Raw genomic sequence first — 16,887 nt, 5'->3', positions numbered from 1 at the left:
AGAAAAATCCGAATCACATTTAATTAGAATTAGGTAGTATATTTTAAATTGTTTTCCTAATACGTGTCAAATAATTCACACCTCAATCATTTCATTACATACATAGTGTTTTATATGTTGAGCGGCAAATGAACCTTGAATTGAATCGGATTTATATTAGTTTCCTTTAGGTCTCTTCTGATATAAGTCAACTGAATAGTTAGCTTGAAATTAGTTTGTGTTCGGAGCCGGTAAAAAATATAGGTGCGTGATTTGCGATAAGTAATCTAATCGCTTTTTATAATCTCTTAAAATTATTTTTAATTTTTTTTACTTTATTTTATATATTATTCACTCGTGAACGTCAGTGATATAAACATATTTGTTAATTATCAACAGAAATGAAGAAAGTCGTAATTTTTGGATCAACCGGCACGACCGGACTTTGCGCTGTGCAAGCGGCTTTAAAAAAAGGTACTAGAAATATAATATTTGTATTTTTTATGACATAATAAGAAATTTTGATATTTACAACTATCTTTTACATTTTCAAAACTAACTAATATTAATATCTGTAAATTTATTAAATTAATGTTATTTTTTTCTTGAAAAATTATCTGATTTATATTTTATCAATAATTAATTATATTTGATTAGCGTTGAAAAGTAGTTTTTAATCAGATACTCTTAAGTTTTATTTACAAGTGTTTTTGTAATTTGCTATTGACATGGGTTTATAAGTAAGAAATAATTCTGCAATTTTATATAATATCTTTATCATTAAAAAATAGTATTAAAAATTTGTCGCATCATCACATAAAAATATGATGTAATTTTTAAAAGATTATTATTATGCAATTTATACAAATGGTTTAATAAATGTTGTATTTAAACAAAATAAAGAAAAGATTGTATATTATTCGTTAAACAAAACATAATGCAGACTAAAAAAAACAGTTCTTAATATGTCTAAGGCATGATACTCCATAATAATTACAATATCCAAATAAGTTATTGATCACTTCAAATAGTTTCTGCTTTACTTACTATAATAGTGAACAGATGGTTTATCCTGACATACATATATATATATAATTATAAAACGAAATTGTGTGTTTGTAAAAACACTGGATCTATATTGATGAAACTTTTTGGTAGTATATGTGTAAAGTTTTAAAAAGGTAGATCAAAAAATAAATGATGGTAAATTGTCACATACACAAAGAGGTCCTAGGACATGAAGACACTTTAAAAAATTATAAGGCAATTTTAAATGCTTCGATGCATCATCAATAATTATATACAAGAGTTTGTAGTCCATTCTGCCTGTAGTTACAAAGTATAGCTCTTGGTGGTATAACCGAGTAGTACCATCTCTAACAAGCCTTAACAATGCTGTATGGTAAATATACTTAACACCATTTGTTTGATCGATGGGCAATAATATAATAACAGTGATATTTTTTGGCTAATAAATAATTGGGCTGTATAAAAATTGTTCTTGGATAATTTCCAGAGAATTTAGTGGAGTCTTATGTAATAACAAAATTTAAAAAAAGAAGAGTCTACTCATGTCATATACATGTCGTGAGAAGTTCTACTACTTTGGTGCAATCAAAATATGTTTCTATTTGCATGCAGAGCATATATTATAATAAAGTAGTAATAATCTACTTCTAAATATATTTATTTCTTTTATCACCGCAACAACATTCACTCACAATTTAAATTTGTAATAAAATAAGCATTGTCAAATAAGATTGTGTGTTAAATTGTCTATTTCGAGTGACTTAACATTTAATTGGCGATATAGCGAGAATTGTAATTAAGAATGTTTTCATGTTACCGTGTTCGTGCGCATCATAAAAACCATTCTCATCAAATTTCATTACGCGCCAAAAGAAATATAACTTCAATAATTTGTATCAAATTTTTCTAAAAAATATATGCTTTGGAACACAATTTTGACCATTGCCTAAGTCCAGCTAATAAAAACTAGTCGCATAAACATCTCGGTATCGAATCTTTGTTAAAAGTTTTTGCGAAGTGCTAATTATATCTCATGTACAATGATATATTTTTATATATGTGGATGAATTTAACCTCCTTTGTATAAAAAGTATAAAGTTCTTAAATGAAAGAACATGTTACGAAAAGAGAAATAATAATCGTGAAATCATTAGAATATCTACAACCGTGATGTGTCCTAACTATGTGTATCATTCAGTAACCCAACTCAAATTTTCAATTTTGTTCGCGGACGGGCGATGACGAAGTTGCCATAGTATTACGTATTAGTAATTCATATAAAGTATTAGTAATAATTGGTTTGTAACAAGACTAAAACAGATACAATTGAATCCAGGTATCAGCGTACGAGCCTTCGTTCGCGATCCATCGAAACTTCCAGAAGATTTAAAAAGCAAGGTAGAAGTATTCAAAGGTGACGTTCTGGAACCGGACTCGGTGAATCAGGCCGTCGAAGGAACAGATGGAGTCATCATCGCCCTCGGAACTCGTGAAAACTTAGAGCCGACATCAGACATGTCCGAGGGCACTAAGAACATCATCGAAGCGATGAGAGCGAAGTATGTCAAAACTGTGACAGCTTGTATATCGGGGTTCTTGTTCTTCGAGCCGGAGAAAATTCCGCGTCAGTTTGTTGATATCACGAAAGACCACAAGCGAATGTACGACGAGCTGAAACAGAGCGGTCTCAATTGGGTTGCGGTCTTTGCGCCGCATATTTCCGGTGAGTTTGCTTTCCTTGATCCTGTTTCAATGAACCAAGTTTCATTTTCGCTAATTTTATTCGGTAATCTATCTTATTATAGGTATGATATGTACGCTTTAATTAAACAATTGTACCCCTTAGCAAATTGAATCGTTTTTCGAATATAGAATTCTTTCTTTATTCGGCGTTCAGGTCAATGTAGTACATTTCGTTTAAATATATTTTATACGTGTTACTTAAGGCACAATTGAATAAGGTCACAAACGGTCACTATACTAATTCATATCCATTGACGTAATATTATTCTAATTGTTTTTATAGTGTTTTTGTCATTCATTTACATACATATAAAATATATAGTTAGTAAAAAAAGTTAATTCTTATTATGTCCAATATGCTTTTCGGCATCAAACTATTTAGTAAATAAGCTGTTTTTATTTTGCATTTTGAACTAGTAGATTTAGAGAAATTGTTGAATGAACGCATTAAAGAAGTTGGTTTCGTTAATAAAATAAATATATTTTAGCTGCGTGTGCAGTACACAATCACTGTGGTACTGCATTTTACTTGGTGGTAGGACTTTGTTAAATCCATCGGGCTAGGTACCATCCGCTCAACATATAATCGATCGCCAAACGTTAATACATTGGTACTGTAAGGAATGGCTAATATTTCTTAAAGCGCCAATATCTATGGGCGGTGGTGACCACCTATCACATAAAGAAACACAGTCAAGCAAAGAATATAGTATACACGGCACGCACACATCCACACGGTGGCTTTAGAGAGTGTCATGACGTTTGCCACTATGGTATAGGTGTCCATTATATCTCCAAAACGCGCTAATGGACGTATCCCTTAAAAATTGCTTCGGGAAAAACAAACTTTTCACGTGCTTACGGGCGGCTAGGTAATAAATAATTAGTATTCGTCGATTTAGATGCAGAATATACAAATTAATTTAATTTATTAAATATATGTAGCTACGTATATTAATTTATGTAATACTTTGCAATTCAGTAATTACTAAGTAAGGTTACTCGTTTATTCTTCATTGAAAGTGTATGTAAAATAAATTATGAGTATATTTGATTTAAATTTGAATTATTAGTTTTATGCATCATTTTCGAGTGACTAGGCACATAAGTCCGCTGATACCGAGGTGCTAGATCAATCCCCTCGACAGGGCTAAGTATACGTAACGGGTGTTTCTGTTGATAAATTGTCAGTAGTGGCTCTGATTCTGGAAGATGGTATTATATGCAATAATCTCCCGTATAAATCGCGCAAAGTTCGTTCTGAGCCGGAATTATTTCCAGATGCGACTAGGTAACAGAGAGTGCATGTGTGCTTATGTTTGAGACAAATCTAAAATCAAATGGTTTTTTTTTTTCAAATAAACTTTGAGATAAAGCGTTTTTGGCTCGTTGGTATGTTAATTCTACCACCGTTCCGGAAAGCCACCTCTAGCGGGAAGATCGGGCAAGAACTTGGCGTCGTTCTCAATTATTCTCAGATTTAAAATGAGGTAGTTAGTATTCCCTGTTATTGTTCTTGATCGGTCCTGTGTTGAAACTCGAGATTAAATCCGAGCATCTCTATCCAATAGGTACTATTTTAAAAAGGAATAAAATTTGGACTGAAGCAAAGTGGTCAAATCTAGTCTGTAGTAGAGATGAAACGGATAGCAGTTTGGCCGGATACCGGATACCGGATATTCGGCCGACCATGTGGCAGGATAAGTTTCCCCGGGTATCCGGCGAAACTTAGCCGATCGCAATTGCGACCCTTATTCTAATGCCAAACAATACCCAAATTTAACAAAGTTTGCCAAAATCTACCTTTCTGCACCTTGCAGCAGGTTGTATAACGAGACTTTTTTCTGAAGCTGGCCTTATTTATGAAGAGAAACGCAACCGCCTGTTACCTCTCAATGCAGAGAAATTAGTATTTATTCACCATAATTTGCCCTCAGTGCGGTATGAGTACTAATTCATTCATTTCTTTGTATCACATTAACTTACTATTGTATGATTAAAAATTTACAACTAAAACTAGTTATATTTAAGTTAAGCGATACTAAGACTAACTAAAGAATTACTCAAAAATATGTTTCTTTTATCCAGTTTTTTTTATTCAGCTGGATGTCTATCCGGTATTCGAAAAGTAGCTACCCGGTATTCGGCCGGATAGTATTAAGGCGGCCGGATAGGCCGGATACCGGATAGTTACCGGATATCCGTTTCATCTCTAGTCTGTAGTTTGTCAAGTGCGATCGTTGTTCTACCTGTATCGGAATTCTTGGCTTTGTAAAGCCAAGAGTTCTTGATTTCTGACATTGGTATATATATTACTGCCAGAAGTCAGAACGAACGGTTAAACGGTATAATATGCCGCTGTGGCATTTAGAGGTGTTTTACAAAACAGTCGATAGTGTACAAACCTTCTCCTTAAAATATTATATATTAGATTCCATGGTTATCTGTCGAAGTCTATCAACTTCAAACCGATATATCAAAATCAATAATATGTTTGTGTCAATAGATAAAGCACGTGTTCTTTTTAGTGTTATCGATATCAAATCGTATATTAATATCAAATTATTAATTATTATTAATGACTTGTAATATCAATAGAGTTGTAGTATTAATAAACTATCCGATTAAGCGATTCGTGATATTATCGTATTGATATAAGTTATGTAGTATAAAATCGTATAAATGCATTTAAAAATACATACTTATGTTGATACGTCTAGATCGTCAGACTTGTGTTATCTCACTGAAACACGATCACGGATCAACTTCTTATTTCAATTTCACCTTCCTTTACCTTTCTACCAAAAAATATGACAGAGACCCAAAGCACATTATAGTGCACAGTGTGTGAGCAAACACAGGTGCACTCTCTGTTTCCTTACTCGCATATTAGATAGGACAGCATATCCGACACGACCTGAAAGAGTTCAAGCGCTGGATCAACGGCTTTAAGTGCTCCGAGAGACGAGAGTGTACACTTCCAACTTCCAGACTCGGCTGTCAATAAAAATGTTGCTATAGAAAATCCAAAAAAATGTTTTTCGGCTCGATCATGGTTTTTATCCCAGGACCGCAGGATCTGCGGCCTTATATGCAGCCAAAGAGGCTGTCGGTTAATATATTCTAGCTGCCAATGGACTATTAATAAATTAATAAATGTGTAGTTTTAATATAAAACAATTTTAATAATTTGAAAGTAATGGAACTCGCAACAGAAACTAAAGGTCATCTACAGTTTCTTTACTTTTTGGCGCAACAAATTGCAGAAACTAGCTGAGTACCATATGAAACCTTGAAAGGCACAAATGCAGTTCAAAACCTTTCCATAAATATTAAAAAAAAAAAAAAAAACAAGTGTACCACGTAAATAGGCTGGAGACAATGTTTTCCTTATGCTCTTAAGCTCTTTCATTTTAGCGCAATGCGTAATACCAAGGTATTTATTTTTTATTATATACATATACCTACATAATATCTTAAAATGGGCAGAGCTACGTTTAACGCTAGTGAAACCGTGCGGAGCAGCTAGTGATAGATAATTTTCTGATATCATGTAATATCGAATGACTGTCAAATAAATTTGAGTATCTACTAAAAGTTTTTTATCTGAATATCGATCGATATCAGCGACTTGAAAAATTATTATTCAAGAATTTATATTTTGGTAACCGATATTTGTTTAGATTAATATACTTTAAAACGTTTGATGACTTGCCATGAACCGTAACATGGAGGCTAGCCACTAACTATAAAGTTAATAACTATTTACAAGACATTGTTGGAGTACATCATCTTCAACATTTACCATGAACTGTAACATGGAGGTTAGCCACTAACTATAAAGTTAATAACTAAGTAGTTACAAGACATTGTTGGAGTACATCACCTTCAACATTTATAATTGGTATAACAATATGCACGAGCAGGATAAATGCCCTTATCGACTTATGTCATTTAGGGCGGCCGATTAGCAATTGCCAAATTGGACCACCTGATGTCACCACATCTGCCCATAAACATTGCTATTGTAAAAAATATTTATCATTCCTCGTAAAACATTGAGCCACCATCTTGGGAGCTGAGATGTTTTGTCCATTGTGTCTGTAGTTACTTACCCCTTAAACCGAAATACAACAATGCTAAGTATTGCTGTTTGGTGGTACAAATTATGATCAGTGGGTAGTAAATACCCAGGCAGTCTTAACTTATAAATCAATGCGTTCTTCATTCTTTGAGCTGATAGCTCTGTGTAGTTGGCAATAGTGTGCTGTGTTTCGAAATAAAAGGTAAAAATAAGTAGCACGCAATTCGTATAATATATATTTTTATAATAAAATTGTAAGAGTCAAGACAAGAGAACTCATGTCGGTCATTTGATAGTAATTAATATTCTGGTGTATTGCGCTCGAAGAAAACTGGTGACAAGTCTCCGTACGTAATAAAAATTTGAAACTGACGGCGCGGATTGCGTTTCCTATTAAGAAAGAGACAAATTTTAAAATGTTCCGGAGGCCTTTGCTTATTTTGACTCATTTAATTTCGGCACGAACAAAATCGAAATAAACGTTTTTGAAATCTGAAGAATTGCAAACAAAACAAATTTTCAGTTGTTTAAATGTAAACGAACTTTAAAGGTGATATCGTAAACATTCATTCTGAAGAATATTCACTATGTTTCCGAAAGCCAATGTTGGAACAATGTTGGACACATTATTGGATTGGTCCACAAATGAATTATTTGGTCACTTCTGTTTTTCTTTGTACACGACTGCCCAAAAAAGGAGTTGTAATGTTTTCAGGGTTCATGTATGTATGTATGTGGATTTTTTTTTATTCCACCATAACTTTTATATACAGCACGGGGTCCCAATCCTTCCTAACTAATTGTCAGATAATCGTATTCGAGTCGAAACGCAACCGTGACCGTTCAGCTGAGTATTCGGCAGTTGCAGTTTTGTCATAGTCTGCTCGGAAAATAATAGGGATCGTATTGTAACCGATTTAAATAAACAGAATTCGTCCTCAGGTACAATTAAGCTGAGGTATATTTTGTGAGGAGTATTCAAAGTTGTATAGCCGGAATAGTAGAATGTACCATTACAGTTGTATGATAGTAGAATTGTCCCCAGATTATGTGTATGGTATGGGTATCGTTGGAATCCTTTCATCATCATTATATGCCTATCCTTAGGCACATGTTAATAGAAGCAATTTGTTCTTTTTTTTTTTGTATAATTTAAACGAACGTCATACACGAAACGTAAAATTAAGTAGTAACGTAAATTTAAATGTTGTACATTGTTGTGAAGTTGCTAGCAGGTCATTTATAATTATTTAGGTACGAGAAGAGTTATTTTTACGTTTTTATATTTGTTTTCATGAACATGTGAAGTCTTCAAACACGTACTCAAGTGTTACTGTGGATAACATTGTAAATTATTTGTATAAATATTTAATGATTTACTTTCATATTTATAATTTTAGTATATATTACATCAGGATTAGAATAAATATACCGAGTATGTTTTTTTAATACGACATTACGACTGAATCGCTGAACTAACTGACTAAATCAGTTGATTGTAATTAAAATTATTAATTTTGTTAATGATTTAACACTTATGTTAATAAGTTTGGGTACCTATCACAAAAGACACCGTATAAATCGCGATTTACAAACGTTTCTGACAAATGACGATCAAACATGGAGGCGATGTAAAAATATTTATAAAAAGAATGCCATTTCGATACTAACATCCTGCGTTTCATTCCATATTTAGTGTATTGTTTTCAATCCGTTTTATATCGTGACAATGTCGGTGTTGGTGCAGCTTTTTCTACCTTAAACTAAGGGCGAACTGAGGTATGACATCGCACGATGTTATAATTCGTATCGGAATTGCGTCTTTGTATCAAACCATAATCAGCTGAAAGTAAGAAACGTTTAAGCCACCAAAATAGTACTCGTGAGATATAAAGTAAAAAATTTAAACGATTTAATCGATCTTCAATGTTTACTGTCGTAAATAAACTTGTTTTGCTCTAAATAATGTTTAAGTATATAAATCTTCCGAGTATTACAGAAATGCGAAAATATGTCCATGTCTTAGTGTGGCTTTGCCTCTAGGTACGTTATATAAGCGGGGCAGTGAGATTATTCCAGATAAGCCATTTTTATCACAATGTATCAGATCATATTTACGCCGTTTATGTATACATGATGTAGAAATCAATTTTTTTATCATTTTATGTGAGAATTGAGTTACGTCTAACTGAAAGGTGAATTGTCAATGATATTTGCATTGCAACATTTAAATTTTTAGAATTTACTGTGACTACGCGTGTTAAACACAATTTCGAGCAGTTAGATCCGTCCCTCTATTGGTCGTCTATTTATAGCACTTGGTGCGTCTAGTATTATCACCATATTTTCATTATATACTAGTTACTCTTCCCTACTTCGGGTCGATTGTGAGTCTAAACGGAATGTTCATAATGAAGGTTCGCATGCAAAACAAAATATATAGTTTCGGGCCAGGAACTTTTAAAGGACAAACGTACAAATATAATTTGCTTTTGTATGAAATATCCTTTGTATATGTAAAAAGTGTATACGGTGATGACGAACCCTTGGTGGTTAGGTTACCAATTATCACCCACTAGTAATATATTCTACCACCAAACAGCAATAATCAGTTTCGTTGTTTGGTTTGACGGGCGAGTGAGGTAGTGTAATTACAGTTACAGGGAATATCTTAGTTTTCATGGTTGATGGCGCAGTTGTGACGTGAGGAACTATTAATATTTGTTAAAGTATCAATGTCTATAAGTATGCAGTGGTGATCACTTACAATGATAAGGCGCATGCGCTAACTCGCCGGATTATATAAAAAAAACTTCAGAAACTTTTTTTATCACACATATTGCAAGTAACCTTTGACTCTGATTAACCAGACACGTGTTCAACCCGAGGAGCCGAGATGGCCCAGTGGTTAGAACGCGTGCATCTTAACCGATGATTTCGGGTTCAAACCCAGGCAGGCACCACTGAATTTACATGTGCTTAATTTGTTTATAATTCATCTCGTGCTCGGCGGTGAAGGAAAACATCGTGAGGAAACCTGCATGTGTCTAATTTCAACGAAATTCTGCCACATGTGTATTCCACCAACCTGCATTGGAGCAGCGTGGTGGAATATGATCCATACCTTCTCCTCAACGGGAGAGGAGGTCTTAGCCCAGCAGTGGGAAATTTACAGGCTGATTATGTTATGTGTTCAACCCTAGGGTTGAACCTATTTTGATACCACCAACATTGATCATCAGCTTGATGGTTTCTGTTTCTTGCAGTAGAAAAGTTAACTGCAAAGATTAAAAGTCATCGGCTCTCTAGATATCCTTGAATTTTTTTTTATGAATTTCATTAAAAATGAATGCAGTTTTTATATGCTCCCGGGAATTCCCTTTATATTTAGAGAATATGACTTTTTCGTGACTCACGGTAAAACCACACAGTGACCAATCTTAGAACATACCATTAAGCAATTTTTGTCGTGATGAAAGTAGACAGTTTTTTTTTTTTTTACTTTTAATTAAATGTTTAACTTTTTAAAAACTCTTGTACATATGTGTCTATTCGGTTATATACTTAAAGATGTGTGCGTAGTGTGTGAAGCGGGAAGAAATAACAATGTTCACAACATGATAGTAACTCGTATAATACGCACACAATGAACGCAGAAAGAAAAAGTCAGAAGGTAACAGAGTATGGAAGAAAAAAGCAACAGTTCTGATAGAATTGATAGCACATGTAAATCGCTAAAACTAAATACGAAAACAATTTGATATTAAAGGCTAGTAAACGAAACTGCACTCTGGCGACTTACGATATTGCGCGGTGGCGGGTAGACGCGAAACAAAAGCGTCGCTCGGCCGATCCGCCGCGTACTACGGGTTTCGTCCGAGTATGCTTGTGTATTAATATTTTGTGTTAATATTGCTATGAAAATAAATATACGAAGTGTAATGTCGGTGTGTATTGTGTATGTATATTATATTATTATATAAATAAATATTAAGTAGAATATTATATCGTATTTGTGTAATGGTATAGTGTAATAAATAAATATCATAAATTAATAAACTAATTATATACACAATAATAATTCACCAACATACTCATTTTCCTGTGCGGATTTTATCGCGTTTTTGAATTGATTCCATTTGATTCGATGTTAACCGATGTACCTATATTATTTCACGGAGAAGGTTCTTAATGCCAATTTTTAAAATCGTCGCAAGTCGTGCTGCTGCCACATCAACTTATACACCACTCAAATTATGATCTTTATGTTATTTTTGTTATATATATCAAAAGTCAAAGTCATAAATTCTTATTCAATATAGAACTATCACGTTTACTTATTATAGTCAAAAAGAAATCTACCACCGGTTCGGAAAGAAACATCTCAGACCTAAAAAGACCAGACGAAATAAAACTTTTCATCCTTATACTCCAGCCAAAGTCAGGTTTAGCTTAAATTTGTTTACGCTAAATGCGAAATCTTCTTGTGAAAACGCTATCGCTCGTACCTTTAGGGTCGTCTATATTATATAATACCTTCTCCTCAACGGGAGAGGAGGCCTTAGCCCAGCAGTGGGAAATTTACAGGCTGATTATGTATGTTATGTATATTATATAACTAAACTACTCACATAATGTTATCCTCAATTAACAAAATTGTACATACTGGTTCCGTTCTCATATATTTTTATCACAAGCATGACTGATTCTACACCCAGTTTTGGTTCAAAATGAAGAAACTTCGAGACGGTCAAATGTATAATAATTTTTTTTATAAAAACATCTAGTTTTTTAAAATGTTTTGCGTCGATTACAAAAAAATATAATTACTAACCGAATAGGTACTACATGAGCAAAAAAGTGAATTTATAATTCAATGTCATAACAATTTTGTTTATTTATTCAACTAAATACTTTACAAAGTTATAGTTTTCGGTAGATCATAATCTTATTTATTTTATTTTATTTTAGGGACACAAACTATGACATGACACTTATGGCATAATAATATATAATATTACATACATCAGCTAATTACTAATTACACGATTATTAATATTAAAAAAAGATTAACATACATAAAATCAAATAGGTAACATTATAAAATTAATGAGATAGGATTATGATACGATACGAGATAATGACTAACAGAAATCTTACACAATCATCAAAATTAAACAAAATTAAACAAATAATAAGGCATTAATTGCTACATTGGTAAATTAATTACAGGCTAAATATTTATTCGTGTCGGTACATATTTTATAAATTGATACATAAATTTATCTTATTTACTTTATTTAAAAAAATATATCTATCTATCAGTCGCTTATCTCGCTTATCTCGCGAGATAGATTATAATCTAATGGTATTTCCAATTTTACGTTGACATATATTAAGGTCTTCCGGGCGAAAGTGGATCGTTGTTAATATATATTTATATTACATGTGTGATACATATTACTCAGCGATATTGATATAAACGTTACCGTGAAATATTCAAATAATATACAGGAAATAATTAAAAAAACCGCATATAAAAAATTTAACATATAATACAAACCTGATTTAATGTAATCGAAAACTTGTTTTTTAAACTTGTAAATGGTTTGTAGAGCGTTTAATTTGCCTCTGTTCAAACCACGACACTTAACTATAGGAACTCACCACAAGATGATTAAAGCCAAATATTTTTTTATTACATATATTATTCTGATGAATAAGATAAAGAAATAGCCATATTTCTTTTCATATTGAATATATGTAAATAATAAAAATGAGAAAAAAAACACCCGCTGTGTTTCTTTAGTCGGTTCTTATCTTGTCAGTTCAGGGTAGTTTATTTTCGGAACCGGTGGTAGTGTTTAATTTGACAATCAATAAGTAAGTGTAATGCTTCTATATTGAATGAAGGAATTTGAGTTTGAGTTGAGCTTAGAGTAACTATGTCAGTTTCTTGCCGTTTCTTCTTGCTGGAGGCTGACTTTCCGAAACGACGATTCGATAATGGTTGTTCACTTGAACAGAATACTTCTTATATTAAGTTGACGCGATATCATTGATTGAAAATTTTAATGTACCATGGTATATGTGCATGGGATTCATAAAAAAATTGTTTAATAGTTGTTATAGGAATATTAAATATAATATATATATATATATATATATATATTAAATTCTGGAGGGGTGGAATATACAACTTTTTAATCTCCTAGGGATGGTTTCCGTAATAAAAACTATTGTATGTCCTGGCATTAATCTAAATTTTCACGTGAAAGAGGTACAAACTTATACATACATCCTTACAAAAAGTCCAATTTATATTCTTATTATTTATATTCTTTTGTTATATTTTTTATCTATGTATATTGGTTTAGTATATTATTAATTTGGGAATAACGTTTCATTTGCTACTTTAAGATAATACTACATAACGTTCAGGAATCTTGCGTAGTGACTAACAATAATCATTCAAATCAGACATTAAAATGTTCTGGCCGGATTGCATTCTCAGATAGATACTGTTTAAATTGATTTAACCCGCAGGATCAGCAACAATTTAGTAATTGAGAGAGATCCGGTTCTGTGATTCAGTTGAGTGAGCGAATTCGAAATGGCATCAAATACGTATCGTTGCAGTCATGACATGGGAATCACGAATTCTAATTAAGGGGCTTAGTTATGGTTGAGAATTGGAAAAATTGAAAAAAAAAAAATCGAATATCTTAATTATTATTTAATAGAATGAAACTCCTAAGTCTACAAATTACCACTTAAAGTAAAGAACCCTCTCCACGTGAGTGTCACTCGAACCTTTTAATATTTAATTTCTAATTTATACAGAATATGCGTATGTATATCACTTACGTCGATCTAAATTCATTCGAGTTTTAGCGTATTTTATTTAGTCGGATTACATTTGTAGGAGGTCAATGTTCATTTTTATAGTTACACGTACATACTCAGTGGCAAGACGAATAAAGGCCCCGCGCGCCTGCCGCAAATGTGGACAAGAAGCCCTTGATTCATTTTAGGTATTAAAATTTAAAATCTAAATTAAAAAGTGAATAAGTACGCGACTATACATAAAAAAATAATGATTGAATATATTTTAACAGATAATAAAAATATACATTTTATAATATTAACTATTGATTTTTATTAAGACACGGTTTTAATTTTTAAGTTTATCTATAACTAACTATTTGTCGTACGTGGCTTTGATCACGTTTTTAAGGAGAAGGATTGGGCTTATTCTACTGAGCTGCTTCAATGCGGGTCTTTAATTTCCACTTGAATTATAAACGCAGATTAAGCATATGAAAATTCATAGGTTCTTACCCGGAGATTAATATTTGACTTGTACAATTGTTTAGTTTTACTAATTACGTGTGTGTTTGTGACTGTGTATGATGGGTTTAAGTGTTAATTTTATTTTTTTGTTATCAGAGGACCCAAGCCGCGATATCATCATCGAAATCAACCCAGAAAAATCACCCGGACGTTGTATTTCAAAGCACGACCTCGGTAAGTTTCTGGTCGATGGGCTGACAGAAGAGAAATACTTCAAGACCGTCATCGGGCTGTGTAATGTACCAGCGCAATGATTTCACGTGTATACGCGACTTTATACTAGTGTTTTTGGACATACTTATGTTGAAGTTGAAATCTGTGTCCGTGCGTGCATGCATTATAAATAGGCTGTTTTTTATCTGTTGCAAATATTTAAAAAAGTTTATTTAAATTTAATTCTTGGTGTTATAGTTCTGTTAAATGCAAACGTTATATATATTTTTGAGCAATCTTGTGATTATCTGCATTTTAATTCAACACATTGTATGTTTTTTAAATTCAAAATTTTATTAAAATATGAACTCAAATTTATAATGGAAAGGTTATTTTTTTACAGAAAAAATCTCGTCAGACGGGTTAATATTGTTCAGGGCTGTCAGTAGAATTTAAATTATGTAATAATTAACATAAATTTATATTTCTTATTATATGATTACAATGTATATTATACAAAAAAAGAATTCCTCGCTCCTACACTAGTTATTTGTCTATCACTGCAGGCAACCCTGGGGTAATATGGTCATAAACGAGTTTTACTTTGATGTATTTAATCGACAGAGGTGTAATTAAACGAAGGTTGTATATAAAACTGGTTTTTGTGTTTATTCCTTTGCCTCATATTTAAGTGTAAATAAATTAACTTTAAAATTTTGAACCATTCGAAATAGTTTTTTGTAAATATTTTACGACTTCATTAGAATATTCAAATGCATATCTTTTTAGTATGTGTTGAAAAATAAGTTTTTGTTTTCGATCGCCGAGTTTGTTCTTTAACGTTTTTATAGTAATACTTATGTAAACGTTAACAGTAGTTATTGCTTTTGAGTTGATTTAATTTAAATATTTTCTTATTCATTGAAATATATCATAGGTCATATATGTACCTAGCTAATACGGCTGCTTATCCTCAAGTCTTGTGTTATCCAGTAGGAGTCAGTTATTTTGATTCTTCAAGAACTAAATCTCAGGAGCTCGGAATCAGTCCAATTTTAGCGATAAACTTCTTTGCCTTGAAAGGTACGTACGTCGTTGCCCATTTGCCGTCCGTTGAATTAAAGTATCGTATTCTTATAATGTATTCGAAAGTGTAGTTTCAGTTGAACTAATAATCTTTATTTATGTAATAATGTTTATTTTTATTTATCTTAGTAATTTTTCATTAATTTCGTACACCTACAATCTCATATACATTTTTAAATTTTCTGGCAGAGTATGCACCAGCGTTTGCACAATTGTATTTGATTAGACAATTAAGTGTAAAAAAAATTTTTACACTTAATTGTCTTCTTTTAGTTAAATTGATTTACTTTATTTGACGATAATTACTTACTTTTTACTATGAATTCAATCTATAAAAATGTGAACCCTTGACATTGTTGTGTAAATTTTTGACCATTTGATTAAAATAGTATTTAAATGAATTCAATTTAATTTTCCTTTTAATCGACTTTTAGTACAAAGGTTAGAAAGGTGATCGAATATTTCACGCGGCATTGAAATAATTAAAGACAATTCGAATTGTCTACGATGAATTTACTTATCAAAATGTTTTTTTTTTTATTCTGACTTTTATTTGTGCCAAGAGGGCACAGATTATTTCGCCAATGTCACGTGCGATATCAAAATGATAGTGTAGTAGTAAATATCGGTAACTTTTAAACCTTGTTCTATGATAGTTTATTTTTATATATTTTAACGGCCAGTGTTGTAGCAAGGCAGCCAGACAGATGTCAGCGGCGCAACTTTCAGGGAGGTACACTTTACTGCTGGTAATCTACACGTGCTTCTGTTTGTGTCTTTCTGAGGTGGAGACTTGATTGTTTTTTTTTTAATAATTAATTTTATGATAACTATGTCTATGAGACGAGAGGCCCAGTGGTTAGAACGCGTGCATCTTAACCGATGATTGCGGGTTCAAACCTAGACAAGCGCTACTGAATTTTCATGTGTATAATTTGTGTTTATAATTCATCTCGTTCTCGGCGGTGAAGGAAAACATCGTTAGGAAACGTGCATGTGTCTGATTTCAACGAAATTCTGACACATGTGTATCCACCGACCCGCATTGGAGCAGCGTGGTAGAATATGCTCTAAACCTTCTCCTCGAAGAAAAAAAAGAGGAGTCTTCCTCGTAATAAGCAATAATGAAAAAAAAAATTAAACACTATGCTCATACAAAAAGAAAAAAAATTACACTGCACGTAATTAGGAATGGCGCCGTGGCTTGGGACAGGCTCGTGACATATTTTTTTCCGTTCGTACATAATAGATATAACATTTTTATACTCGAGTTAATTACTATTAAATACTTATTGTATCGTTTAACTTTATAAGAAATTGTAGGTGAAGATTTCAAAACATCCCAAACGAGCTCAGATTACAGCGCTGTTTACCTTACGTAAAAACGTTATTTCGCGGGTGTTGAGTTAAACTATTTCTCTCTTTCTGACATAACTGATAACACATTCGAAAAAAGAAGA

General features: G+C 32.3%; 1 protein-coding gene across 1 annotated transcript; it reads left to right on the top strand.

Moving 5' to 3' along the window:
• Positions 1-89: 89 nt before the first annotated feature.
• Positions 90-14,996, top strand: LOC113402800 (flavin reductase (NADPH)). Its single transcript, XM_026643124.2, has 4 exons — positions 90-243; positions 379-453; positions 2,345-2,731; positions 14,285-14,996. Exons 2-4 carry the CDS (start codon positions 381-383, stop codon positions 14,440-14,442), a joined length of 618 nt encoding a protein of 205 aa, XP_026498909.2. The 5' UTR covers positions 90-243; positions 379-380; the 3' UTR covers positions 14,443-14,996.
• Positions 14,997-16,887: the final 1,891 nt, after the last annotated feature.

This window comes from Vanessa tameamea, chromosome 19 (assembly GCF_037043105.1).
Source record: "Vanessa tameamea isolate UH-Manoa-2023 chromosome 19, ilVanTame1 primary haplotype, whole genome shotgun sequence".
NCBI lineage: Eukaryota > Metazoa > Arthropoda > Insecta > Lepidoptera > Nymphalidae > Vanessa > Vanessa tameamea.
Note: the sequence above shows the minus strand (reverse complement) of the source record. Positions and strands in the feature narration are given on the sequence as shown.